The sequence below is a fragment of the Channa argus genome, chromosome 22 (genome assembly GCF_033026475.1).
Source record: "Channa argus isolate prfri chromosome 22, Channa argus male v1.0, whole genome shotgun sequence".
Classification (NCBI taxonomy): Eukaryota; Metazoa; Chordata; class Actinopteri; order Anabantiformes; family Channidae; genus Channa; species Channa argus.
Window position 1 is genome coordinate 8,816,362 of NC_090218.1, and position 27,933 is coordinate 8,844,294.

At 42.0% G+C, this 27,933-nt stretch overlaps 1 protein-coding gene across 9 annotated transcripts; it reads right to left on the reverse strand.

Annotated features, from left to right (window-relative positions):
• Positions 1-143: 143 nt before the first annotated feature.
• gabra1 (gamma-aminobutyric acid type A receptor subunit alpha1) lies at positions 144-27,790 on the reverse strand. Of its 9 annotated transcripts, none has more exons than XM_067491301.1 (10): positions 27,502-27,790; positions 25,126-25,228; positions 20,551-20,663; positions 19,424-19,491; positions 17,745-17,965; positions 16,114-16,196; positions 14,851-14,994; positions 13,864-14,016; positions 2,081-2,283; positions 144-1,547 (listed from the first exon to the last, which is right to left on the reverse strand). In XM_067491301.1, exons 1-10 carry the CDS (start codon positions 27,707-27,709, stop codon positions 1,227-1,229), a joined length of 1,617 nt encoding a protein of 538 aa, XP_067347402.1. In that variant the 5' UTR covers positions 27,710-27,790; the 3' UTR covers positions 144-1,226. The 9 variants fall into 9 exon arrangements, with proteins under 9 accessions (XP_067347402.1, XP_067347401.1, XP_067347404.1 ...); XM_067491300.1 differs by having other exon boundaries at positions 25,126-25,231; positions 27,502-27,788; XM_067491303.1 differs by having other exon boundaries at positions 27,361-27,637.
• Between the last annotated feature and the right edge of the window lie 143 nt (positions 27,791-27,933).

Here is a 27,933-nt window from a genome sequence, read left to right on the forward strand (position 1 = left end):
CCTCCTTCTCAGTGTGCCCCGCCCCTCTTAAAGTGATGCTCGCTGTACTTTGAAATAAATGGCGTTTTGGTGAACGAGGCCTCTTTGGTAATAATCGAAAGCCTCCCCTTTAAACAAAACAAACCAAAAAAAAAAAAAAATCACTCAGTAATAAGTGTTTTAATGTGTGAAATGCTTGTGAAATGTTTTTTTTTTTTTTTACACTCTTAATATTTAGCCAATCTTGATTTACACCATTGATGTTTTTTTTGCTCTTTTGAAATGTTAGTGGTCAGACAGTTGAACTATATTTGACTCCATTTTGAAAGCAGTTTGGAATGGAATGCTGACTTGGTGAGAAACAGTCACTTAAGCGTGAATTAGACCAGTATATACTCTTTTTTGTATAAAGTATCATAAACAGAAACAAAAATAAATTAAATATAAAAGTATACTTTTCCATGTATTCCATAAACATACCCTTTAGATAGACTTTGCAAAGCTTAAACAGAATATTGACATCTCTAACATTTGATATTTACAGTGTGGGGAAAGGAAATGTTCAATGCTGAGCACAGAGATGATTGAATTTTAGTTTTTTTCTGATCTCTAAATAAAGTGTGTCCACTGAGACATGTTTATTGCTATTGCAGAAACTCTAAATTATTCTGGAGAATGACGGAACTAATCTCATAAAACATCTACAGAGAATGGAAGATACTGTGACAGAGACTGAGCGTATCATTTTGCTGCTGATGTCAAATAAACAAAGCCATCAGTCAATGTTGATTTGTATTTCGTAAATGAACATAAATAAGAAGATGCCTTCCCCATGCATATACACAAGTGCCTTTTACTGCGTCTGTGATACCATGTTAAAAAATGAAACAGAAAGAAAATACCAAAACAAACATAGTAACAAAAGCCCCTTAACACGTTTGGGCCATGTGCAGTTGTAGAATAGCATTCTCTTGGATATATTTCTATAATAGCATTTTTATAGTAGCATCATCCAAGACCTGAACAACACCCTTTCAAAAGTCTCTATAGTTATCATTCATTTTTTTCTCTATTTAGTTTTTTCAAAATCTCCAAAACATAGAAGGTCAACATAGAAGCAATGCAACGACTGGGAATTCAGACCAGCATGGACACCATATTTGTCTGAAAATAAACACCTTTTCAAGAGGAATATGAAAGAAAATGAAATAATTACAAGGTATAATTTAAAAGGAATGAACGTTGGATTAGTGTGGATTGACCCCCTGCAATTTGGGCTTCTTATTCAAGTAGGTCGCCCAGTAGACCAAGTTAAAGGTTCCAAAGAGCAGAGGGAAGGCTATTCTGGCAATCCTGTCTATCTTGCTCACACTGTTAAAGGTCTTCTTGGCCTCTGGAGGCTTGGGCTTTGGCTCCTCCTTGGGCTCAGTTGGGGGTGGTGGTGCGCTTTTGGCAATAGTGGCCAGTCCAGGGTCCCTGGCAATATTGGGGGCGAAGGCCGTAGCAGTTGCAGCTGGGTAGGCTGTAGTGTTGTTCTTTTTGAGTAGGGACTCCTTCTTCTTCTTTTGCTGATTTTGTTTGTCGTGGAAATTTGAAAAGGAGACAAAAGATAAGAAATTCAGGTTCTCATCAACGCTTAGAAAGTGACATAAACTACACAAAAACACAATGGATGCCTTTGCACCCGCACTAAGGTGAAGGTCTCATTCAGCAGAATTATGAATAATCATGGAAAATGCATATTAACTTGATAAATATTAATCTTCACGAGTCCAAATAGAATCATTGGATTTAGCAATGTAGGAATTAGTTATTTTTGTCAAAAGCAGCTGGAGATTGCAGAGTACTGTGCTGCTAACTGCAGAACGGAGACAAGTGGAGCAGAATTAACACAAGACGAACACTAAACTATTAATGTCCATGTCATGTTACTCAAAGTGCATTTTCGATTAGATGAGGTGGCAGGAACAACTAAATGTCCTCTGGCTGGTTCAGCTGCCTCAGAAGTCAAGTGCTCTCCGGTCAGCCACAAAAGCCCATAACGATCTAAAACCTAAATGTCATTTTACAGATGTTTTTTGGAGTGACGGGTTTCAAATACCTTCTCCGGAACCACACTTTTTCCGTCCCAGGCATAACCCCTCTTGGTGAAGTAGTTGACTGTAGCGAACTCGATGAGGGCGGAGAAGACAAAGGCATAGCAGACAGCAATGAACCAGTCCATAGCTGTGGCATAGGCCACTTTAGGAAGAGAGTTCCTGGCACTGATACTGAGTGTGGTCATGGTCAGGACGGTGGTCACTCCTGCAGAGAGAAAGACAGAGCAGGTCAACATGCAAATCCGATCAAACCTCGGTTCATGAAGGTACTGCTGAGGCAAACGCTGCAAGTCAAGCTGAAGGCACTTTACGAGTTTGTGTGGTGAACACTGCTTGGTTTAAATGTTGGCTAAGCTTTGTTTTAACGTCACGGGGGACATTGTGTGGTGGACTGTAAGCTCACCTCCTATTTCGCTGTGTATATAACATGGAGCCACCCGCAGAAATCTCCATACTGTCATATCGTGTTCTGCACGGCAAGTTATGTTTTGATTCTTAAATCACACGAGCATGTACTTTTATTCCCATTAATCTATGACCAGCAGAAGGTACAGTCATGTCGCTTGTGCTTTTAATAAACTCAGAAAGGTAGAGACTTTCACAGCTGCAGCTGGTCCTGTGGATCCAGTTGGCCTCAGAGATTCTCGGAGCTGAAAAATAGGCTGCGTCTCTAAATTTGACCTGCACACCTATGAACAAGCACTTACAAAAAAAAAAACGAACAATGAAAAAGCATAAATCCAGACAGATGCAGGATCCATTTTAAGCAGAGTGTGTGTGTGTGTGTCAACCCTGGAACATTAAATCTACATCAGCTGCTGAAAGCTGAGATGAGACATGGAGAAGAAGAGAAACTGGGTCAGAGCCTATCTAACGATGTGACGCTCATCACAGAACATGCTACTGTGGATGTTTAAACACCAAATAACATCAGCCCGAGCAGCAAACAATCTATCAATTCACGGTGGGAGCTGGACAAAAGCAGGTTTCTACAGAAACTCTAAAATGTTTAGATCCTCCTACACACTGCATATAGAGAGACATGTTTACACACAAGCACACATGCACATTACAGAAACATATCCCTCTTATAATGTTTATGCCATGCGTTCTTTTATTTGGAAACCGAATCCGAATAAAGCTGAGACAAATTAGAGCTTTGCTGATTAAGACAAACTGAAGAGAAGTGAGTGGGAAATTGTATAAGATTAAAAACTAGAGCCTAGAGATGAAAACAATGTAAACAATACTGTAAAACCTCCTCTTCAGCCGTGGGTTCAAGCGTTTGGGTCGGAGAGTGGCTTATTTTAATCAGTGGCCGGTGAGGGGACGTGTTTTGGCTTCTTAAAACAATCATGCAGTTGAGCATCGTTCAGTCAATATCTGTGAAAATCTATTTCTCACTACTGTTCCTCTTGTGTTTAGTAAATGTTGTGATATTTCCCATTTCTCTTCGCTTCACAGTGCCTCTGTTTAGTAGTGTTTGTGACTAATGTACCATCAATTTGTGTACCGACTCTCCAGCCTCTACAAGACGTCTAATAAAGCTGCTAAATACTATTGATTAGTCCTGAACTTACTATGACTCATTTTTATTGCCGCCTTTGTTCACAGGCCATTGCCTTGAAAACTATTATTTACAAATCTACAAACCCAGTTCGCAAGTTTCATAATAGCATATGTCAAAGGAAGGAGACCAAGGGAGGCTGGAGGCTCACTGGTAGAGCATTGTGATGCAGAAGGCAGCGGGTTCGAATCCCACCCAACCAGGTGTGGCCCCCACCCTGCCACCCAGGGGGCGACCTTGGATTTAAAAAAATGGGAGGGTTGTGGCAGGAAGGGCACCCAGTGTAAAAAAAATGCCAAATCAGTGTGCTGAACACGTTCCCCTGAAGGGGGTCACCAGAACGAATGCCGTTGAAAGGACGGAGAGAAAGAGCGAAGGTCACCTTATGACACCAGCCAAACTCTAATCAACTTATTTCTTTCACAGCCTAAAGGATAAGATGCTCTAAATGTTGTCTTAATGCTTCTAATGGTGGAGTGTTCCTGATATTGTGTTTGCCACCTCCAAACAGCTGATACTCGGTTACTTATTATATGTCCACTGTTTTCCATCTAAAATGTTTATTCTTCTTCTACCTCCTCAGGTCTGATGGAGTGTCAAGTAATGAATCATGAACTCCTCATCCTCCCACTCTCTTTTCACATGCTTTTGGCATTGCCAACTTGGTGCTGTGACATCAAGGATAAAAGATGATTACTGTGCTCTCGGTAGTCAGAGTCTAATTAATGATTGGTCATTAGCCATAACTGAACAAGAACATCCACAAAATAGTTTAACAGGGAACGTGGTCATACATTTCTGGTGTTCCAACGCATTCCAACATATGTCAGTTGAACCCTATGGCGGCTGCCAGGCTTCTCTTGAAACATTGTGAAGTAGAGCCCATGTGCCAACAGGCCTCTCTTAAAATTGCGGTGCCATTTCTTGATACACAAAAATACAACCTGGATGCCAGCAGGTGTCTTGAACGCTGCACAGTAATGGCAGCTGGGATTTTGGACCTTCCTTGCATCATAAACACCATGTTATGACTTCGGATTTGATGTGCAATTTGATTTTCTTTTCTTTGTTGATTTTGGTTTTGGTTTGGGGCCACTGGATGTTTATGGTCAGTAAAAAAAATGGGTACGAAGAAAAAGATCAGCGTTCGGCTTAAAGGAACATTTTACAGGACAGTCATCATGGTCAAAATAATAAACCCGCGGTTATCATTTGTGAATGTCATGGACGAAACATACCATACGTCTCCAGTGGGAAAATCCGGCTTTTATGACCCAACACTCCAACCCTGCTGACTCCTAAAGGGAAGTTTCTAACTCTAAATTCTACATCGCATAATTTTCTCCTTCTCACGTCATAAATGGCCGAGGTTGCAAAATTTGCCTGCCTATAATAAGTTACTGCTAGTCGTAAAACCCTGTTGGTACAAACGATACGTGAACCCATATTTTACAGGAAGAACAGGTGCTCATAATGACTCTAAGGGTATAATATTAATAATAATATTTATTCTGAAACAATGTATTATTAAAATATGTTCCTTAGTTAAATGATTCATTTATTTAAAAAAAGGACATATGACTTTGCTATATCCATTAACTAAGATATCAAGCTTTAAAAAACCATTTGTATGCTACAGAAAGGTGATTAATACTATTATGGGATGTCATTAAATCCCAACACGACCATGTTGTTCTCCTCACCCACTGCTAAGTAGGACACTGAATGTTTTGTGGATTTACTGTTATAAGAATGCAGGAGACACAGAAATATTTTGAAAATTGTGTGTATTTTTTACCAGAAACTCGCACACGGATTTGTTCTACCTCAATGTTGAAAGAACGTTGCAAAATGTTGCTCAGTGACATTGTTCTTCACACATTCTCCAGCAAAAGAAAAAAACCAAAAATAGACTGAACCTGAGCAGAAATTTAGTGTTCAAACAGTGAAGCCTGGGAATGTGGCAAAAAGTTATGGTTTAGTAATTCTAAAAGATTGGTTTGGGGAATACTGTGTTCTGGTTCATTTGCGTAACAGTTTATATCATTTCCGGCTTGAGTTCGGTGTCCTGGTATTTCTGGGAAGAGTGCAATGCTAACATAAAGGTGCCACTGTTTGTAAGGTGGGTGACAGAGCAATCTCCTTTGGAGAACAGCCAGTGCAAAGTGATTTTGCCAACAATTACGTGTATTCGTGGCCTCAGCAGCTGCTGGTCCACAAAGAAAGACCTTTCATCCATGTTGTTTTCACTGAGAGGTACACAGGTAATGAGAGAAAGATGATGAATAAGCATTTCTAGGCATAGCTATTACAGCGAGCATCTACATAGCCCGATGGTGTGTGTTGTGTGACGATATATGACCATATTCTAAGATACATGGGGTACAGCACTAGGAAGAGATGAAAGCAAAAAAGACAATAGATGGGAATCTGGGTGGCAGCAGAGTGCTGTCAGTCTGTCAGCGATTTTGTTTGGCAGTAAATCGGTTAATTTTGTGGGGGAGGATGAAGCCAGCACCACTGGGTATTACACAATTGCTCGCAAAAGCGCCCCAATGATTGGAATCATATATCCTTTAGTGTGGTTGACAAGCTCAGTTGTCATGGAAACTACTCCTCTTCGAACTCCTCCGATGTCTTAAAAGCAAAAAAAGAAGGAATTAAAAAAAAAAAATAGGAGAAAGAAAGAAAAGAAGTCAGTCTTAAGATTTGGAAGGATCCATGAATTTAACTTTGATCAATGCCCAGACACACTGCGGCTGTGTGTGTCTGTTGTGCACGTGTAACAGTGTGTGGACAGAAATGGGTTTCCAAACTTTAGGACGGGCTCCCCTTTGAGTCTGTTTAGTGACAGGTCCACTTAGGAATCATTTAGAACACTAACAATTAGATTCATTAGACTCCAGAGCCAGTTTTAAATGACTTCATTTGACATCTTGTAACTAATAGACTTGAGGCTTTGAAGGCTGTTAATGAACAAAGTCATTGATCTGGAAAGTTCTAACTGGATTAATAGTGGTGTAACTCAATTCTGGAGAGTCCCTTCCACTCAATTTAGCTCCGTGTGCACATGCACGTGATTTATATGATGCTGTACATATCTCCTAATGAGGTTTTTGCCCCTGTTTGCACACTGACTTTCAAACATGCACAAAGTGGGAAATGGAAAATAACCCAAGATGCGGGGAAAGATTGTGAAAGAAAGCAAATCTGGGGAAACTATTTTAGAGATTCGAGGCAGTGAATGACAAGGTGAGGGGGACAGTTTCAGGGGCTATCAGTGCTGCCTCGGGCAAGCGAAGTAGACTCCAAATAGGCAGACAGTGCAAATGCATTTTGGGAGAACGGGTGGGAAGATAATGTCTACTTGGTAATAGGTTTCAGCCAAAACAAGGTAAAGGTTATAGAATTTTGATTTAATGTCTATCAGGGTAATCAGTCTGACACACTTTAGCACTCGACTCACTGCTGATTACAAAATAAATTGCTGCAGGCATAGCTGCATTAAATGAATAGGCTCTAAACTTAGTTTGTCCTTTAAGGTCAAATACTTTTCCAGTATGAGTCGCACAGTCATAGTTAATTATTGGCATTTTTAATATCATTGATCTTCGGACAATATGCTGTTTGCTCCACCGGGTTCAAACGGTTGCACGTGTCAACCCTTGAATGACAGGCTTCGGCTAAATCTGACCAATCTCATGCCACTGAGAAAAATTGTAATGCTCAGCCATTTCGATCATTGTCAAACGACAGAGAAATCTCTGAAGGGGGGACTAAGCGTACAGGACAATGATCTCACTGTCTTTCTCTGGCAACCTGGTTCCAGGTAAGAAAAAAAAAGAAAGAAAAAAAGGCAACCAATCGAACGGGCCAATCAAAAAAAACGTGGAAGGAGGTCAAAAGTGCAATGTGAAATAAAAAGCCTGCTCACTCACATTTACGAGTGACTCAAGTCTTTTGCTGTATCTAAGCTGGGTGCTCTGTTAATGAACACCTTTACAAACCGGCACACATCACTACATCCAAACAAGTTTAGAACACACATCTGGAAAGATGCAAATCCTACGCAGAGGCCGACTTAAAAGCGTAAATAAAAAATTTAATGGAAACACCTCTTGTTATAACTGTCTTTATTTCTTGCATGAACTGTACGACAGAAATCTAAAATAAGTTTTTATGGACTTTTACTCCAAAGTCTGTTCTGTTCACAGGACACTTACTGCACAGCTGTTCGTCCTAAGAGAGGGATCCCTCCTCTGTTGCTCTTTGTGAGGTTTCTTCCTCTTTCTCCGTTTTGTAATGTTGCTACAGGGTGGTTTTAGGGTAGTATTTACATATTCACGAGTCTAAGAACAGGGGCTGTTGCTGTTGTAAAGACTGCACGGCCCCTTGTGGCAAAGAGCAAATGTTTTTAGGCTATAAAAATAAAACTTGAAAGAACATTTGCTCTAACTGATTTTGCATTCATTTTAAATGACTTGTTACTCCTTTTCTTTGGAAAGACTGTCAACACTTAATTCTTGATGAGTGGCACCAGGTGCATATCAATTTCAACTGTGAAGATCATAACACAGAAATGGAAGACATGTGGACACACTTATAGTCTCCCAAGAAGTAAACGACCAAGCAAAGTTAAAACGAAAGAGTGACTGGAAAACTTGCTTAAAGGCTTTGTGAGGATCCAAAACAAACAGCAGAGGGCTTGACAAAGTCCTTAGTGGCAACTGAAGTAAAAGTCCACATCTCCACACTCAAATGTAGTGTAGGTAGTGTAGACGTAAGGCAGCAAACCTGGAGTATCATAGGAAGCGTCTTAACAAAACAAATTAGTTTTTTTTTTTTGGGGGGGGGGGGGGGGGTATGTCTGCATTAGACACTTGAAGTCTGCATAAAGTGGAAGGATGAATGTTGATGTTAGACTCGGACCAATGCTGCTCAGAAGGTGCCCAATAAGGTTGCAGGAGGTTTTAGAGGCAAAGGGAGGACATACAAACTGACTTTCAAACATTCCTCAAACATTTTTGGTTATTTCTGATGATGAAGGAACATTAGTACTATCTGAATATGCATCTAATATTGTGTAGATGCAAAAAGAAACATTTGTTTTATTCATTTTCAGGTCCATTACCCCTTTTTTTTATATTTAACCGCGACCATCATCTTTTTCGATTTTGTTTTTTTGAAGAAAGTATTGAGTCTTTATATATAATCGATCATTTTAGTCACTGATCAGCTGAAAGCGTCACTAATAAATCAGTACCAGTGCTGGATCTTGTCGGGAAGGTACAGTAGTTATCAAACAACTATTTATATTCTCTCAGTCCAGAGCCAGGACTGTCTGTCATTGTTTGATGCCTATCACAATCTTCACAGTGCTGCAGCTACACATTTATTGGTGCCTTATCAGTGACTGAAGCCTCAGGGGGAGCTGACACGCAAACGCATTACCTTTAGCGTCACTCTGTCCCCTCACATTAACATAAATGGGGGGGGGGGGAATGGACATGTTTATGGCAGGTGAGTTAAATGACTGTGCCAGCACAGCTGTGAGATCTGTGCCACAAACATACTCAAATTATACATGCGGCACATAGAAGCACCACCTGTAATGTTGTCAGCTCATATTCAAGAATTTACGAGCACCCGCTGGCAGCGAGTGTGTGCATTTAGTGAACAAACATGACTCGAACGCATGCTGTCATTTGTGTACTGCTATTCCTCAATGAGCACATACATTAAACAGCTCGGTGGGAGAACCAATAAAAACCTAGTCATTTGCTCTTAAAGAGGTGAGGAGGAAGCAAAATGAATCTTCTGAGCACTGCTGTTCCTTACAGCTTTAGGACACAGAGAGGATAGTGGGTAAGAGGGAGCTAGTAAGCGACTGAGAGAGAGAGAGAGAGAGAGCGAGCGAGCACCATATCAGTGCCATCAGTAGTTGTTTCCTTCTGGTTTAGATTTGAACCAACAGTTTTCCACTGCATGGAACGATCTATAAACTAATCAGCCTCTTAATCTGCAAAATGTTAAATAAGATAACTCTACCCACTGCTGTTTCGGAATTGCCTTTTCATCTACAGTGAAGGCTTTAGGAAAACAAACAAACAAAAAAAAGATTTAGTGCACATAATGAAATTTAAAGTGTTTTCAGGGCTACAGTTGATCAAGTTAATAGGGTGTCTGTGGGTTTTGGACGTCGGTGCTCGAAACATCACATCTGACATGGGAGATTAGGAGATTGCCTATTGTACTGCAGTTGTAGTTGCACCCTTTGGTATATTGTGATTCTCTTCAAAAAGGAAAACAGGGAGCGAGCAGGACTAAAGTGTAGTTGCACAGTTCCACCAGTAGTACACGCAGTATTACAGCTCCACGTTTTCCTCAGGCACGTTTCACACATGTAACATTCTGACAAATTCAATAACCTTGTTACTCAGACGAAAAACATTCAAAAGACTAAATATTTAATATCGTGACATCCTCCAATTAAAGCTGATCGATCCAGCAGTGCTAGAAGAGAAATTGTGAAGAACTATCTCCGTTTTAGCCAAAGTGAAACAGATGGGAGAGGGTACGAGAGCATCAGCAGGCTACTGAACATAAGCGGAAAAACACAGTTACAGCAGCGGTTAGATGGAATAATTACAGCTATACTACCAAAATAAAGCCACGCACAATTAACTATTTATGCAACCTGGTAGTGAAAAGCAGATGGCTGCATGCTTCTGGTTAGGGACGAGGATTAACTGTGGAAAATGACTGGTCAGAACGACTGCTGTAAAAGAAAAGCATCGCTCCCCAAATCTCACTTTGCTAAAAAAAAGATGAGAAGCCTGGGGAATTCTCACATTCTTTGGCCAGATGAAACCAAAATAAACGTATCTGGATCGGATGTCTTTCTGTCCAGGACCACGGCAGGGACACAGTGTTGAGTGTGAACCATGGAGGTAAATGTAGGGGAACTGATATTTAGGCTGTACACTCCAAAACACAATGAAACGATAATCAGAGCCTCAAGAAACCTGGCACGAGAGGAATCTTTCAGCATGACAATGTGCTGCCTTTCATGAACGTGTAAAGTTATGAGTTTAAGCTTAAACTTTTTTTTTTGTTTTGCTGTTTAATTTGCTTTATGCTTGTCAGGTTTTGCCTGAAAACAAATTTGTATTAAATGGACTTGATTTGCATGTATTTAACATTTTTTGGAGCTTTGCTTTATTGTTATTGTAATACACCAGTTTTCCTATTTTGCTTTTTTTTAATTTTTTTTGGTCTGAGCATGCTTCGCAAATTTTCTGGCAACCAACAGAATGTGTTTACGCCTCTGCCGTAAGTACAGATGTGATTTATGCTGCGTTAATTCTGATTAAGTGGCACATTTTTGCAATAAATCGCTAACCTCCAAAATCAAAAACACCTTTCACTTGTGCCCAGTATGCTGTTTCTTACACTTCTTTATTAACTACAAAATCTTTTTACATGTCATTAGGGATCATAAAGTACTGTGGGTTCTGTTTTGCCTCTTCCAACCATGTGTAATATCACTGCATGGGTCTGGTTTCCTAATCTGCAACCACACGAGAACGGCCAAGCTCACCGCAAAAAGATCTATGCCTCTGACCACAAGGCACTGTACCTATCCATTAATACATTTCCGAAAGGGACTCGAAACTACAGTACATCAATTGTTTATTGTGTTTATCAGTGTGCTGGAGCCGTTCTCGCCGTGCCCTCGGCTCCCGTTTCACAACTCTGGCATCGCTCAGCCTCGCATCAGCTCACCGCGTGTGTCCAGCTCTCGGATTAATCAGTAACTACGGTGATATAAAGAGGCAAAAGAGGACAAATGGAACCAGAAGTAGTGAGACACATCTCGCCTTGTATACAGCATGAGCTTGCGGTTGTCCAGTAGCTTGTTATTTGGGCTGGAGTTTCCACATGAGTCACCGAGATAACGACATGTTATATCCGAGCAATATAAAAGCTTCTGTGATAAGACAGCTCAGTGCACTCTTTCATTCTAATAGTACTAGACACATGTACAATGGTTTGATATAGCACATAAATCTTTAACTTAAGATGATAGCCAAAGGATTAAGATGGCAACGAAAGATCTTGATTGTGTGCTATGTCTTTTTAATGATTCATTTGCAGCGATATTGACATTGTAACCTCTTTGAAGAAGTGGCTCATTCATCTGCCATCTCAGATGATGCATATTAATCACATGAATGACCTACCTAGTATTAGATGCTGCAATGCTCTGTCTCTTCATAAAGGCGTGTACATGAGTTTATGCAAATGTGTGTGTGTGTGTGTGTGTGTGTGTGTGTGTGTGCACAAGCTGCATGTAATCTCATGAAGCAGAACCACCAGCGACAGCATGGGACAAACACACGCCCTAGATAGTTTTTTGAATCTAATCTAGGCCATCCTCATTTTCCCTCAACACGTGACAGAAACTGCAGGTAGCAAGCTGTGGCACACACGCACGCACACGCACGCACACGCACATTCACAACTCGCACAAGCTAAAACATTGCAGGGAGAGTAGAAAAACCCTGCTGCACACTGCAGAGATGCAAAACTGGATGCCTGCATAATGTTGGGAACCCTTTGTAAGTAGTGGGCCAGGGGAGACACCCATGAGAAGGAGAAGAAGAAGAGAGGGAGAGAGGGAGGGAGAAAACACGAAGGATGAGGTAACTCAAGGACACTCTGGCTGCTGCTGTGCACTGCCGCTACAGAGCATGCTGCAGACTAGCAAGAGCCTTCCTTTTGGGCGGTTTTATGTAAGACTTTAGTGTGACAGACAGACATTCAGACACACACTGCACATACACACACACCTACAGGGCACATGCCCAGACACATGCACACAGCAACAACAACATCGCACACACAGACAAGCCACAGACACACACTTGTGGACACATATTCAGAGCACGTAAATCTAAATTCACACTGAGCCTGGTGCTTGAAATTCTACTGCAGCCACCCACAGCTGATTAAAGTTCTTATTCACCTCACTGGTGCAGAGACTGAATAGGATAGAATAGAATAATATCGAATAGAATAGAAATTGCACACTAAAGTTTGATTTTTTTTCAGTCTCCTCACATTTGCCGTAAGAACAGTTCAACATTTTATCAAAGATTTTGCAGCGTTTTGTCCTGTTTTAATTTCTCTTGCTGTACGGATGAGACATCCATCCATTTATCTTCACCGCTATTCAGGGCCACGTAGGGGGCTCGAGCCGGTCCCAGGTGTCTTTGGATGAGAGGCCAGGTACACACCAGTCTATCTCAGGACCAACAGAGAGAGACTTTCACATTCACACCTTTGGGCAATTTAGAGTCACCACATCTTTGGACTGTGGTAGGAAATATTGAACTATTCCTGTAATGTGATGCTTCCCATATCAGAGTATCTCCACCCGTTGATGCCAAAACACCCTCACACTCCAAGCTTCCTTTGGTTTTGAATCCGAAAGTCATCAAACTCCGTCAAAACGAGGCAACAGACCAGAGGAACCTTTAATTCAGAAGCAGCCTCACTCACACGGACAACGTCACAAGAGAAACATTTACTTTAAACCCTTGGCTGCATTCCAGGGTCATTGGCGGCTGCGTGTGGCGATGCTTTGTCTCTCACAGTTGCTTTCGACTGAATCCAAATTACGTTTTGAATTTGAACCACAAATCCAACAAAAGCCCAAAAGACAGCAGGTTTAGTAACCATTTACTGTATTATGCCTCCGTGTTCAATATATAGTTATTGTGTAACGATGTTCTGCTCCAACTAAATAAACTGTTGCAAAGTGTAATACAACCTCATTAGCTTGTTAATTCCATAAAAAAAAGGCTTAAACTGTTTTTAAATCATAACAGTAATGAAAAAAGATGAAAAAAAGTTGGGCAAATATATTACAGTGAAAACTACTCAAATCACTACTTAATGTCATTTTGTGAAGGCTGTATTGCATATTTGGTCCACTAACAAAGACAGTTTTGTTTTTATTATATCCATCATTTAAAAAATTTTCAAGCAGCTCGGCCTTTTTCATATCTTGTTCAAACACACCCGAGTTTTGACTCGGGGCCTAATGTCTTATTGTCATCTTCCACATTTCCAATAACAGATTCGAAAACCTTCTGGTAATGGGCTCATTTCCTAACCACAGATGTTTAGAAGAGAGGAGAGCAGACAACTCACCAAAGACAGTCCTGGCAGGGACAGACTCTCTGTTGAGCCAGAAAGACACTTGGGAGAGGATGACAGTCATGATGCACGGTAGATATGTCTGGATTACAAAGTAGCCAATTTTCCTCTTCAGGTGGAAATGGGTTGTCATCACGACATACTCTCCTGTGGTCAGCACACCAAAGGGCAGGGTAAAGTCAGAAAGCATGCGCAGGTAAACTTTGAACCTTTAAAATATGTATTTACTGCGCGGCATCTATTGTACCTGTCTCTATAGTGTGAAGTCTTTCTTCTAAGTGGTTTGTCGTGTTTTGACCTTCAGTTTTATTGTAGTTGAGATTTATTGGCACAGTCATGGGTGGGATTTGTCCACAAACTCAATATACAGGCATGATGTATTTCATCAGTGCACAGTCACAGCAAAAACACTGCGCTTTCCTCTGGTTACAGTAACATGCTGATTTGGGGTTTTTCCAGTGACATAAATAATTGGAATAGTAAAAATAGTGAAGCGAATTAATTAATGTATGTTTCACACCACGGCTGATTCAATGAAGCTTGACAGATTCAGTCGCTTGGGGGCTTTCAACAGAGCTTGGATTAGGGCACAGGGCTGTCTTACAGGCCCTGCCTGCAGCGAGCGTCACTGCAAACAGGTCACCCATTTTGTGCTGTCACTAATTTTTGCCAGTATCAATGGACCAAATGGAAGAGGTGAGGAGAAAAAAAAAAAAGGACGGAGTAGCCAGTTGGGAAATTAGGAATCTGGGACATGGCCTGTAATTTGTTAAGCTTCAGATGCAAATGAACTGATGCAGTTGTGAAAATTATGTATTTTAGGCCATTAGTTTGTGTTGTGATGAATGAACAATGAGCTGTACATGTACTGAGCTCATACCTTTTAGCAGTACTGCAGTGGTGACACAATTATCCGTGTCCAATTATTTAATTCAACATTTATTTATGATAGAAATTTAACTGCAAGGAAACCAAACCGACCTGTGCTGGACTGCACCACACCAGAATCAACACTCTGCCCCATCAGATCGTACTGGTTTAATCTGGACCCGTCCTCCGCCACCACCACGGACTGGGCAGCCCCTCTGGTCCACACGTACACGACCTCTGCTCGAGTGTACGCATCTGACGGGAACAAAAAGAGGGAGGATGTTGAAATCGTTATGCTGCCGGTTGTCGGTCATCGTGTTTTGCCTTGCAGGTCTGCTAAATATGCCAAGTGGAACACAACAAGGTCTCCTCCATAAATCCTCAAATTTTGTCTTACTACATCTTGTTGGGTCTCATCTTGTCATCTGCTCTCATCTCAGTTCTGCCTGTCTTGTCACATTTGGGTTTTTTTTAGCACATGACTGTTTGACCTTGTTAGAACATTCGGAAACCTCATCTTTTACCCAATTATTATATCATTTCACTTTTAACACGTGATATTGAGTTACATCATGTCACGCCACATCTTTTCATCGCTCAACTTATAAGAAAACAAACAAGCAACATCCCAACAGGACAATGTGACCTTAAAACAGTCAAGTCAGTCTTTTCTTGCCTCCGGCCACGCAACCTGTCAAGGCTGCAGCGTGGCTCGGCCACTGCAAAGCAGAGCAGAGGGGAGGATGTGTCGACTGCAGACTGCAGCATAAGAAAGAGAGCTCATCACTGAAATATTTAGGGAGGGAGCTCAGTTTAAAGGGGGCTGGGGCTTGGTTCCTCTCTGAGGAATGGCACTGAGAAAGTGTGACACACTCTTGTGTTTCATTTTTCCTGTACTTTTGCCCCGTGCCCCTTTCTTTCTCCCCCCGGTGTTTTTCCTCTTTTTCTATGGTCTTGTCTGCAACTCTCCATCTTTTTCTCTCTTGCTATGTCTTCTCAAGGATGATGCGGCGCAGGGGTAGCTGTCAGCAGTGAGCAGCTGGTGTGATGCTGTGGAAATGTTAGAGAGAATGTTGTCTTGGATAAACACAGGTCTCTGCACTGCACGCCTGCCAGGGTCTGGCAGGGTCTTGCTGGGCCCTGGCAGGGTTGAATGGGGGGAACAGAGGCCTTGGCAGACAGTTCCCTTGGGAGAACAGCTGTTACCGTACTGTCACCCCTTATCAGGCACTGGTGCAGGGGTTGTGCTTCCAGTTGGATGAGGTAGTGTCAGCACGTCAGGGAGCCATATGCATGTGTCTGTGTGGTGTGCTCGTGAGAATTTCGGTAAATGTACGGTGCGTAAGGCTGTGTGTGAGCACAGAGGTCACTTACAGCTACCAAACTTCAGTGGACAAGCGTGGGCATCCATCGGGAAGTCTTCCAGATGCATGGGGCATTCTGCTCTCACTGTAAGCCTAGAGAGATGCACAGACATGGGCCGCGAGTTAGAAAGGAATAGATGATGAAGAAAAACAAGAGCACGAGGCAAAACCAGGAAGACAGGTGACTGTCCTGGCAGATCTGTGAGGAAGATGACTGGAAGAAATGAGAAACAGGAATGAAATTCCGTTCAGTGAGGCACCAGGAGCATGTGGTGGACTATTTGCTTTGAGTCTCCAAACACCAAACACTGTCAAACTGCAGCTACTTCTCCCCGGACAGTCAGAAACGCTCCGGTTCCCTGGGCTGTGGGTTTCTATTTCCTGACAGCTTGGTGAGAAACAGCCCGTCAGGGTCACCAGCGACACGATAATGTCCCATCCGTTCCCTTTCTCATTCATCTGTGACAGTAACATAGGCTCCTCCTTTACCCCTCCCCCTGCTGGTAAACACGTTAAAACCAATGTTTTATGACCCTCGCGTCAGACATCTCGCATTAGCATCATCAAGGTTTGCACTGTCCTCGACGGTTTTATTTACCCGCCATCTGCTGAAGGCTACCGAGGTGCTATGTGTGGTTCTAAACTCAGCTCGGCTAGTTGTACACCTTATCTTTCTGCTGGCTGTCGAGTAGGATCCCCAAAGGGATAAATCAGCACAGACTAAAACCATTTTATTTTTCCAGGTGAACAGCACAATGGAAAAAAACGACAAACTGTAAGGAAAATATATGTGGTACACAAAACTTATAAATCGCTCTAGTGTACGACAAAAACAAAACAAAACAATATTGATAAAATTGCATATTTAGAAATATTGTAAATGGAAACCACCCAAGCCAACAATGAACTGATATTCACTATCATTTTTGTTACTAAAGCTTATTCCTACATGCTACCGACCATCAGTTTTTGCTGATTAAAGACACATTTGTGAACCACAAATTGAACTAGATGACAGGTCCTCTCGTCGCCATAATCATTTTAATCCCACACACACTATAAACCCGGGTGGAACAAATGCAAATTATTTTGCAGCTGAAAACAGTCTCCAAAATGAGTCTTACTTCATTTTGAGTAATATTTGCCTACAGGACTACAGGAGCCAGCTGTCTTAGGAAGTTACTTAAAAATATTTGTGAGCTGTTTTATGGGATTTTTGTCTTCACGGATTTAGGAGCCTAAGGGTGCGGGATGTCGTATGTTGGACGTACACTGTAGTAAAACCCCTTGAGGCGAGCTTGCAATTCGTGATATTGGGCAATATGAAGAAATTTGATTTGATAGCACCTTGAAGTTCGAACCAGGCTAACATGTTATTGCTTTTGGTTGTTGGATGAAATTTGTCGTAAAACTAGAGAATATCACCAGCCTTCTCCATTGAGGTGAAATTTCTGAAACCGTCACCAAGCACCAAGCGCATTTCTTCACAGTTTATTTATAATATGACATAAATTGCTTCTTTTTCTTCGCTGATACTACGGTGGCACAAGGTCCAGGGATTTTTTTTTTTTGCCAGCTCAAAATCATCTTAGACCTGTTCACCTCTATTGCACCAGTGTAGTAAAAATTGTCAGCCTGTACCTCATGGTATACAGAAGCGTGCCTTCCTCTGTGATTCGCAGCAGTTTGTTTGGCATGGTCATGTTGTGGGCCACAGACTTCTTCCCGTTGTGAAAGAAGGTATCAGGGGTCCAGATCTTGCTGGCCATCAGGTTGTTGAGACGCAGCACAGCCATGGGGCCTTTGAACTTTAGCCTTTCATCCTTCCAGCTCTGTCTGAAGAAGACGTCAATGGTGTACTCCTACAGGTGGTCAGTGAAAAGCAAAGAAAGAAAAGACAAGTCAACAAAGAAGAAGGGGGAGGCAGACACATACACCCTGAGGCACGTCCTGAAGTTGCCTTGGACAAGATGAGTAATCTGAGTAATCTAGCTTATTTTTCCCTTTCACCTTTTTTCTTCTTCTATTTCTTCTATTCTCATGATGTTCTCGGCAGAGTTTCCCTGCTGGTAAAAGCTTCGGCAAACATTTTTCTTTTATTTCTAAAATAATGTCTTGATTGTTAAAGTCTAGTAATTGTTCTCAGTTTCACGTATAAATACCAAATGCATGGTTTCTTTTCCATTTGGGTGCAGCTAGTTTTCTATAGAATTATAGCCTGGTCAGTTTGATGTGCTGCATGCAACTTGCTGTTGTGTCATTTTGCATTACTCCGTTAGGTAAGTTCCACAAATGATTTAAAAGCATTTATCTTTAGGGAAACGTCTTTGCTCAGTAATCTAAATTACACTGGACATGAAATTAGAAGGACATTTCATATTGAAAGCAGCTAATGACTGTAGCTGAGAGCAGATTTTAATGGTTCCACATGACTTCCCTGGCAGAGTAAAGGGAGCTAGTAAAAATTAAAGTCCAGCCTGTTTTTTGTTCCCTTTTCCCCTCTTTCCACTTGACCCGCGTGCGATAATTAGTATGAGCTAAAACAGAGCTTCAAGGTAATAGGAGGAGGATCGGGAAACGCTAGAGATGGGGGAAATATTTTTCATCTATTCCTTCTGGCCTTAACAAAAGCAGTAAAATAATCCTGGCTCGAATGTCAGCCACTGCAATTAACTGAGATTATGTCAAATAGCGTACGCACGATTCTTCCGCATAAAACAGGAGTCTTTTATGTTTTAATTGGTATAGAGGGAGTCAGAGAGACATTTGGATGAGATTATTTGGTTTGCTTTGCACAGGGATCGAATGCTCATCTTTGAACAGCCCACATATTTTGTTCCCTTTTTCTTTTATAGCATATCGAAGAATCTTAACAGTTATTGACGTGTTGAACCTCAGCTTCTATGTTTCTCATCTCAAGAGCTTGTGTATATTCCTGACACAATAATATTCGATCTACAAGCAAAGCAAAGAAATATCTGAGGCTCTTTTTATTATTATACAACATATAAACAAGGGTTTGGGGTCAGAGTTCACAACTTATTTGCGCATACACATGAAAATCCCACGTAGTCATATTTATGAGTAGAGGTGGCATTTGAGTGGAGTCGGATTACGAACCATGAACTGGAAAATACATTTTACAAATGTGACAGTTTTATTAACAAGTCAAGAGCTAATGGATTGTATCATCCAATTAATAAATATTTTACTGCTTTGAGACCACCACGTCTAGAGAGATTAGAAGACAGGGCTGAGGGTGGAGGGACAGGGGACATGGGGAAAACCAGTGACATTTACAGAGGCGAAGAGAGTCTTACCATGTCATGGTCCGAAACTGGCCCAATACTAGTCACGAAAATGTCAGTCTTGACTTCAGTTACGCGCTCTGTTGAAGCAGGAAATTGCCAAAGTGAGTGACTATCAGTGGCATTCATTAGCCACTAACTACCAGCTAATACAAGACCACCTGGCTAAAGCCTCTGATCCATTCAATCTTTTCAACCTTATTTTCAACACTTAGAAGCATCCACACATCATTTGGAGAATAAAAACAAAAATATATATATATATATATATATATATATATATATATATATATATATATATATATATATATATATATATATATATATATATATATATATATATATATATATATATATATATATATATATATATATATATATATATATATATATATATATATATATATATATACACACACACACACTATAAAAATGCCCATTTGTGTTGGTATTGCTTTCTGGTAGAGCTCCATTGACCGGACAATGGTTCAATCCCTTAAATTTGGGCATTGCTGTATTACTGAAAATATGCCCAACCAGTCCCACATTCTGGTCCCTGAAATGGTTGTACTCAGAAGAGGTGGTAGAGGCAAAAAGTGAGAGGGTTCAGTCCTTGTGAAATGTGACAGCATGATTTATGAATGATACCCATCATAATCCATAATTTCTTCCTGTCGGCTGCTGAACTTCTAGCAGGCTTGGTTTTATCCACCTGTCTGTTTGATGCCTGCTGCATCACACTGTGTGAACCTCAGCGTCCTTCACACACCAATTCTCAAATTATCGCTCCCTCTTTTCTTTTTACTCTCGGTTTCTTTCCCTTATCTGTTTTAATCTGATTTCCCATTTCTGGATTTACCTCTCTCTTTGCCATTTTGTTCCTATCTCTCAACAACAGAGGGAACAGTAAGCGAATAGGAGCCTCAGACAATACAATGACATATACAGTATTACGAGCACTGGCTAAAAGTTTAGCGTTTCATAAATGCAGCCGGTGACAAATGATTCTACAGCTTCCTTCCTCTTATCATGTCAGCAGCCTTTTGAACAATATGTGTACATTTGAAAACAACATGAACGAAAAAACTGATCACCAGTTACAATGAGGGACGAAATTCATACAATGAGGGTTTACTCACCTCCCAGTCCTGGCCTGAGGCGATTGTCATAGCCATCCAGAAGGCTGTCTAAGATCTTGGTGAACACTGTAGTGTTATCTTTCTGTTCATCTGTCATGCCGTTCTGCCCAGAGCTGGCAAAGCAAAGAAGAAGATTTAAAGTCACAGTGAAAGTCCAAAGCAAAAGTCAAGACTGCCAAAGGAGTTAGAACAAACTTGGAATATGAATCATATATCAAAGACAAACAAAAACAATATTAAAAAAAACACATCTCAGCTCAGTAGCTAGCAAGAAGAAAATGTGGGGGGAAAAAAACTGTCCAATCTGTATGTTACCAATGTTTGATCTTGTAGTTGCCAAGTTTTACATCATACTGATATAAGATGAATAAGCAAGTGACTGTTCGAAGTGGGAAGTAGAAGGGACAATCTTTCAGTAAGTAACTTTAATATTTTTTAGTAGAAGTTTTCTCTATAGGCCGGAAAACGCCAAGCCGACCATTGGCCAGTCCGTTGGCGTAGTCTCTGGGTTTTGTTCCACACAATTGTAGCCAGACACTTTTCGGTGTCCTTTTTTATCTGACATGTAAATCAGTGCACCAGAAGAGACCATGGCCAATGCCAGTACAACCTGTATTGTTGGTATAACATCTTATCGGACACAACATCAATTAGAAGTAGTTACAAACTGGCTGTGGTGAGCCAGAGTCAGGTCAAACGAGTGGATAAGCGGCTCCTGGTCTTCTGTTTTTTAATTCTGTCGGGTGCGAGTGCAGAACAGGCAGAGCTACATGCTCGTCGGCTCTGTAGTGTGGTGTAGCACTACCAGCCATGCGACCCGATGAAGCGCAGGTCTTTGTGGGCAGCAGTTCCTCTGACACTGGCTTTGTCTCATGACCCTTAAAGGCATCTTAATGTGGAGAGGCGCTGTCGACACCAGTGCAGAGATATTCTCTTCTAAAGGTTCCTGAGAAGGGCTTGTTCTTCTAACCAAACAGATAAGGTCAATAGAGAAGGGTTCTGTTATGGGCCGAGGTGAAAGGGTACCACAGGCTTTGACACAGTGTTGGTAGTGGATCCACATTGGTGGACTGATTTTGAGTCTCAGAAAGCTAACTTGATACCCAGAAATGACATATTGTATGTTTCAGGAAGTTTTTAGATGTTCGTTGTTTACTACCACCAGCTTGTAAGACAGCACACGGAGAACATGTCATATTCGCACAGAGTGGATGGAGAAATCATAATACATTGTTTACATGCTTAGAGCGATGCCGAAAACACTCACAATCAGCAATTGTGAGAGCAGAGCTTGCTGCACCTCCACGCATAAATATTTCAAACACACTCATAATCAGGAATACAGTCCCTAATTACACTGTGTATTGTAACGGCAGGATACGGGAGGAAGGTTTTGACAGCACGTGTACAAACGTGTAAGATCAATGCACACATGTAGTGTAGGTCCAGGGACTGTGCACGTCTGCAAGCCTGTGTACAAATCAGTATGTGTGTTTGTATGTGTCGTAGCATGTGTCAGCACTGACAATAATTAGATGGAAGCCCAGATAATTTTTCATATGCTTCTGAGCAATCATCCTTTTTTTTTTTTCTTTTTTTTTTTAACAGCAAAAGCATTTGGTTTGATTACATGCTAAATAAACAGCAAGCGTACAGAAACAAGCTCAACACCAACTGAACGGCTCCAAGGAGACGGAGAGGTCATCGGGATTAGTTTGCAAGGACTTGTGACGACAGGCAGGGAAAAAACAAAATAGGAGGGATGGCAGGAGGGGAGAGTGGCATCTGGAGAAATGTGCGAGAAGCTCTGAAGAAAAGATGAGGAAAAGGGTGGAGACGGAGATGAAGGAGGGCAGGCTGAAAGGAGGAAGAGTGAGGTTGAGGGAAGGTGAGAATGCTGTTAAGTGAAACAGGCGACTGGGGTTTTAAACAGACGGGGCTCATAAACACAACTGTGGGTTGATGCATGCTCTGAACAATTTCCTTTCTAAATCAGGGGCTTTACGTCACACATGGACTTGCTCGATAAGGTGTAATGCACACTCTGCCTTTAGTTTGCCTCCCTTTATCTCCAAAACAAACAAACAAACAAAAGAAAATATTAAAAACCCTCTCAGACGACCACATTCAGCCATCAAACTGGAGAACCGGTGATGGGCTATTTTGTTTTGCTTCAGTAGTGAAGCTTGGAAAAGACAATTTCAAAACAATAATTAATCTGTTTTGTTCAGGTGTGGGAAGCCAATTATGCATAAATAAAGAAAAAAAAATAAACTGCCTCTATGGGATGTCAGCCGAGGGTAAAATAAAACACAACCCTCTTATTTCCTCCCTTCAGAATATTCCTACTTTGTACGTTTATTTTTGCATTTCCAATTTGCCAAATCACAGCATGACACAAAAACAGTTTTTTGGTCTGCCCCAAGGGTTATAGTTATAGTTTCCTCCAACACACACACATACACACAAACACAAACAAGCAAGGACATCTCTTAGTGATACCAAGTTCATCAATAATTAAAATGTACTTAATAGCAGGAATTACAAGGAAAATTCATCCTTACAAGTCATTAATAATTAGTGAAGTAAGTGGAGAAATTACACTTCATTTGTTAAGAGAGAGAAGAATCTACGAGAGGGCACGTCGACCTTGCATTACATCAATAAGGCAGCACATTAAAGATCCAGACAAGCCAAAGTCGTTATTTTTGCACTTCAACATGAATTAACTGGCGTATTTTTTTTTAAAGACAGACACTTTTTCGGTGTATATGTGAAGCGTAAGGGGATGTGGAGTTGGTACGAAATGACAAGGGAACAAACGGCGCGTCGATAGAAAAAGGTGCAATGGAAGAATGCACATGTGTTTCAGCCAGGGGCCACTTCCTCCCAAAACATTGTACACCATCACCATCTACAGGTCATCTGAACAGCAACAGTGCTGCTCACACTCACTGTGCCAATGCATCTCCCCCCCCCCCCCCCCCCCCCCCTTTCTCTTTCGTCACTCCATGTATCTAATTATAAGGCGATGTCTTTCGTTGGCAACATACTGTAGCAAAGTGCTCGGGCTTCCTGAATACGGTGTCTCATTGAAATCCCCAAAGGTGTGTGTGTGTGTGTGTGTGTGTATATATATATATATATATATATATATATATATATATATATATATATGTGTGTGTGTGTGTGTGTGTGTGTGTGTGTGAGACTCCAAATTGGGGGAATTTGGATTATACAGTAAATCTTTGGGTGATAATTGATTTGCAGTTTGCTGTGGCAGTTCCTCATTGAAGTAATCGGTACTTTTACATTTTCTCTAATGTGCTCCAAGTACAGCACATCAGACTCGGTAAATCAGATGCTCTTATTTGCCAACTGACTAGATCTCGAACCTAAGCTACAGATGTGAGTACTCCGATCAAATCAGAGTGCAACAATGAGGAATCACAGTGGATCTCGCAGGACACGTTTGTCCGTGTGTTGCACGAGGTCATGGTGTAAACAGCTGACACACACAACAGCGTGTACTGTGTGGATATGTGTGTTTCTTTATGGTGTGGCTGTCACTGACAGAGAGAAGCAAGCTGGACCATCTCAAGATGTTACCATTCAGTTCAACCGTCTGTGACACTTTTGAATTATTCAACCGTGCAGAAGGGCCTGACCCCTTCAGCCCCTCCAGGAATCTCAGGAAGAATCACAATGGGGTTTAATGCAGTTGCACGACATGAATGATTCTGGGGTTTTTTTGTTTTCGGTGTTGTGGTTTTATTTGCAATTGTGGATGTTAAACTGAGTAGGGGGGAGTGAGGAGTGGGGTCCCGTGGGAACGAATGGCTCGTTACCCGATCGTTCTACTTGCTTCTCTCTGTGGTGATCTGCATCTCCCACCTCGGTGTTGACATTGACTCTGTCTGTACCTCAGGGCTTTTAAAGAAAATGTCGAAATTGTATCAACCCTGTGCTTCTACTGTACACGGTGCAGCCTGCGAACTGAGAATGTAGATGTTATCACATGGGTGGTGAACCGGAAAAGGTGTTACACTGTGTTAGTGGCTATTTTGGCTCATCATCTCCTCTCTGTGTGTCTCCCACTTCTTAATACCTGTGTGCAGTTAAAAGTATGGACGCGTCCTGTCCTTTGTAAATGTGCAGCCCAGAAATACAAGAGGTAAGAAGACAGTAGCACTATTTGCCTACTTGGCCGGGTGACCGACTGACTGATTTACTGACATATTTATTAGCCACATGACCTGTTGGCAAACACCGAGACCAACATTACATGGTTGTTTTCTTTCCCAGCGAAAATGTGTTTGGTATTTTGCCAAATGTTGTTCGGTTTTGACCTTAAAAGACAGTCTAAGTCCAACCAAAATGTCCCATTAGTAATTTGACGAAAGACTAAATATAGACCTCCAGTGGCCGAGAATGCACCTTAACATCTTTATAAGGAATGAAAACCAGTCTATGAGAGCGGTGTGCAGAATATTTACACACTATTTGGGTCATTCATTCATTTAGAACAATAAGTCTAAGACACAGGTAAATATGCAATTGTGAGTTGGGTCTTACCTTTTCCCACCCAGTACGCTGTTGGCGACAAGCAAGCAAGCCCCCAGACAGAGGAAGGCCGCCCTGCTCTGTCCACACATGGTTGCAATATGAGGACCTTTCACTGCTGGAGGTCAAAGAGAAAGAGACAGTCAGCATCGTTAGCAAGTCATAAGTGCCAGTGGCTCACCGTGAATCCACCATTTCATCAGGTGTCAACAAACATGCAGATGTGCCACAGATATCCAACAGCCAATGTGAAGATGGAGGCTGTGAGGGAGCTTTTATTCCTATTTCTTGGTCCTTAACAGATCTCACAGATTCACTGACAGCACGTGAATCAAACCAAATAGCCCTGCCTCGTGCACTGGGCCATCACACAGGTCGACTACAAGCCATCATCATCATCATCATCATTTTGAAATAGAGTGTCACATAGCTTGCACACCCTCACTATGGCGATTTTAAATATGTGCTCTGCGTTTTGACGATCAGAGCAAAGGAGCCAGCTGACGCGCAGCACTCACGCAGACGCTACGCCTGCATATGCAGCGCACAACAATTAAGAAGAAATGAAGGCAAAGACATCATCGAGCACATAACACCCTGCGTAAGCTTGTAGCACCTGTGCACAGCCTCATTCAGCGCCCTGCAATGTGAAACGCGGCGGTACCGCAATATCAAACCCAATCCCCCTTAAAATAGGAGCATTTGCTTTCTCCTCAGTCATTAAGCTATGATGTCAGCCGGGTCATAAAGTATGTAAGCAATAGTCTGCGCTATTGTGCAGGCAGGCACAGTGCTCAGATTCCCAGTCGATTTTCGATTGCATTAAGTAATTAGTACTTACTTCTAAAATACGCTAAACCGGTATTTCACAAACGACCACCCAATCCTGCCACTGAAACACAGCCCACGTAGAAGACAATGCCCCTGCCACTCGCTTGTAATGTTCCAAGGTGCACCGTGAGCGGATGGCTGTCAGGAGACGCGCAGTGCTCTGTTGAAAGGAAATAAAAATCAAACAAATCCTTTGATTGACAAGGATTTGATAAAGCGGGGATGATGCGGATTAACGAGCCGAGGAGAAAATCCCGCACAAGCACACTTCCTAAGTTATTCAGAGGGAACGTCACTCTCTCCATCATACAACATGTGATAGAAAATTTAGCATGCCACTGACATCGCTGCAAAGCCGATCCAAATGCGCGCACGACGTCTCCAATTCGCGCGTGGCGGAGTAATTAAGCCCAATGTGCGTTGATGCTGTTTTATTCGGAGCGCTGTCCGTGGTGCTGAAGCCAGGCTGCCCCCCCCCCACCTCCCACCCCCGTTAAAGGCATCAAACGACTCCTGTTGGCCATAAAGCAGCAGTTAAACGGTCTTAATTTCGACGGCGAACCCCCCCTCCCAGTAAAACTCGTCCTCGATCCTAGCGGCGTCCAGCGCCACAAACCAGCCCTCTCTCCGAATCCGAGTGTTACTCCCGTCTCCCCTTCTTCAGCGCGACAAAAATGCACGGCGAAAAGAAAAATCACTCACATTCGGAGTCCGCTGCCTATATCCTCGAACTTTTGTGCAAATCTTTTTCTTGCCGGACTGAATGAGGGGGGGAAAAAAGAATCCTCTGTGATCTCAGATCTGACGAATTTTAGCTTGAGGCTGGAGAAGCGGCTGCTGACGATGTGCGCAGGTCTCTCTCACTGTTCATTGGTGATGCTGTAGTGAGTTGAACTCTCTCAGTCTGTCAGCCAGAAATAAATAAATAAAGAAAGAAAAATCTTGTGCTGAACTAACGAGTCTGCTCTGTGTACCCAGGCCACTGTCCAAAATATGTCTTTTGGTTCATCAACAAAGCCTATGAAGAAAAGCGCGCGGCCAATAGACTGTGTCCAAGCGCAGACCATTTAAATGTAGAATAGGCTGTGCCAACCGAATATAAAAACTAGCCCGCCCATTTTATATGCAGCACAATTTCACTTCCACTGCTGTCGTCCTGATCTCTTTTCAGCGGTTGCTAAATAAAAATCATTTCACATTTCCAACTGGGATCCCTCTCCCCCCCCCCCCTCCAACAATCGCGCTCTCTCTGTCTCTCTCCCTGACTCCTACGTGATGATTTCCCAAGGAGATACATTTGACATTTATCAAAAGACCGCCTCGCGACCAAGACAGCTAAGGCTGGCTTGCGGACAGGAGTAGCACTCTTTAATAAAAAAACAAGAAAAAAAAAAGAAAAGGACATTAAGTACTTACAGTCAAGCATTAAAAAAAAAAAATCAACACGAATGGATTTACACGGCTCGGATGCGCGCTGTCAGGCAAAGACGTCTCCAAAATGCTTCAAGGAAACCGTGTTGCAGTTCTCTGCAACCAAATCCTCCTCGAATCACTCACCGTCTCCTAAAAGCCCACGTTTCGCATCGAGACAACAGCACCCGCGTCTCTGTTTACGGCCAAATATTGTGCTGCCACAGCCGCGCCGCTCCAGACTGAGCTCAGAACGGCGAGGAGCGCTGAGCTGCGTGCATCTGCAAGGGAGGAAGGGAAAATAAATAAATAAACGAACGGGCTCACGATACCCAGCGTATATTTTTGTAGTCATCTGCGTATTTCAAGTCAAACTACAAATCGGAGGACATTTTCATCACCGAGGACTATATGGCAGGAGGCATATAAGGACAACATGGACATTTCTAGGGGCAGTTTGCATAATATCGGCGTAATGCACGAGCATAAGCCTCCCATAAACACCAGCTGTTGATTTGGGAAATGCTTTGGACAGAGGGGCAACTCATTTTTTCGCCCTCAGTTCTGACTGGAGGTTTT

What these genes read in the sequence shown, in the direction of transcription:
- gabra1 (XM_067491300.1), bottom strand. Translation starts at nt 27,709, where the DNA reads ATGACTACAAAAATATACGCTGGGTATCGTGAGCCCGTTCGTTTATTT. An exon ending in ACGTGGGCTTTTAGGAGACG is followed by an intron (nt 25,232 to 27,501) that starts GTGAGTGATTCG and finishes TTTGACCTCCAG; the next exon opens with CAGTGAAAGGTCCTCATATT. An exon ending in AAAGTGTGGTTCCGGAGAAG is followed by an intron (nt 1,548 to 2,080) that starts GTATTTGAAACC and finishes AAACAAAATCAG; the next exon opens with CAAAAGAAGAAGAAGGAGTC.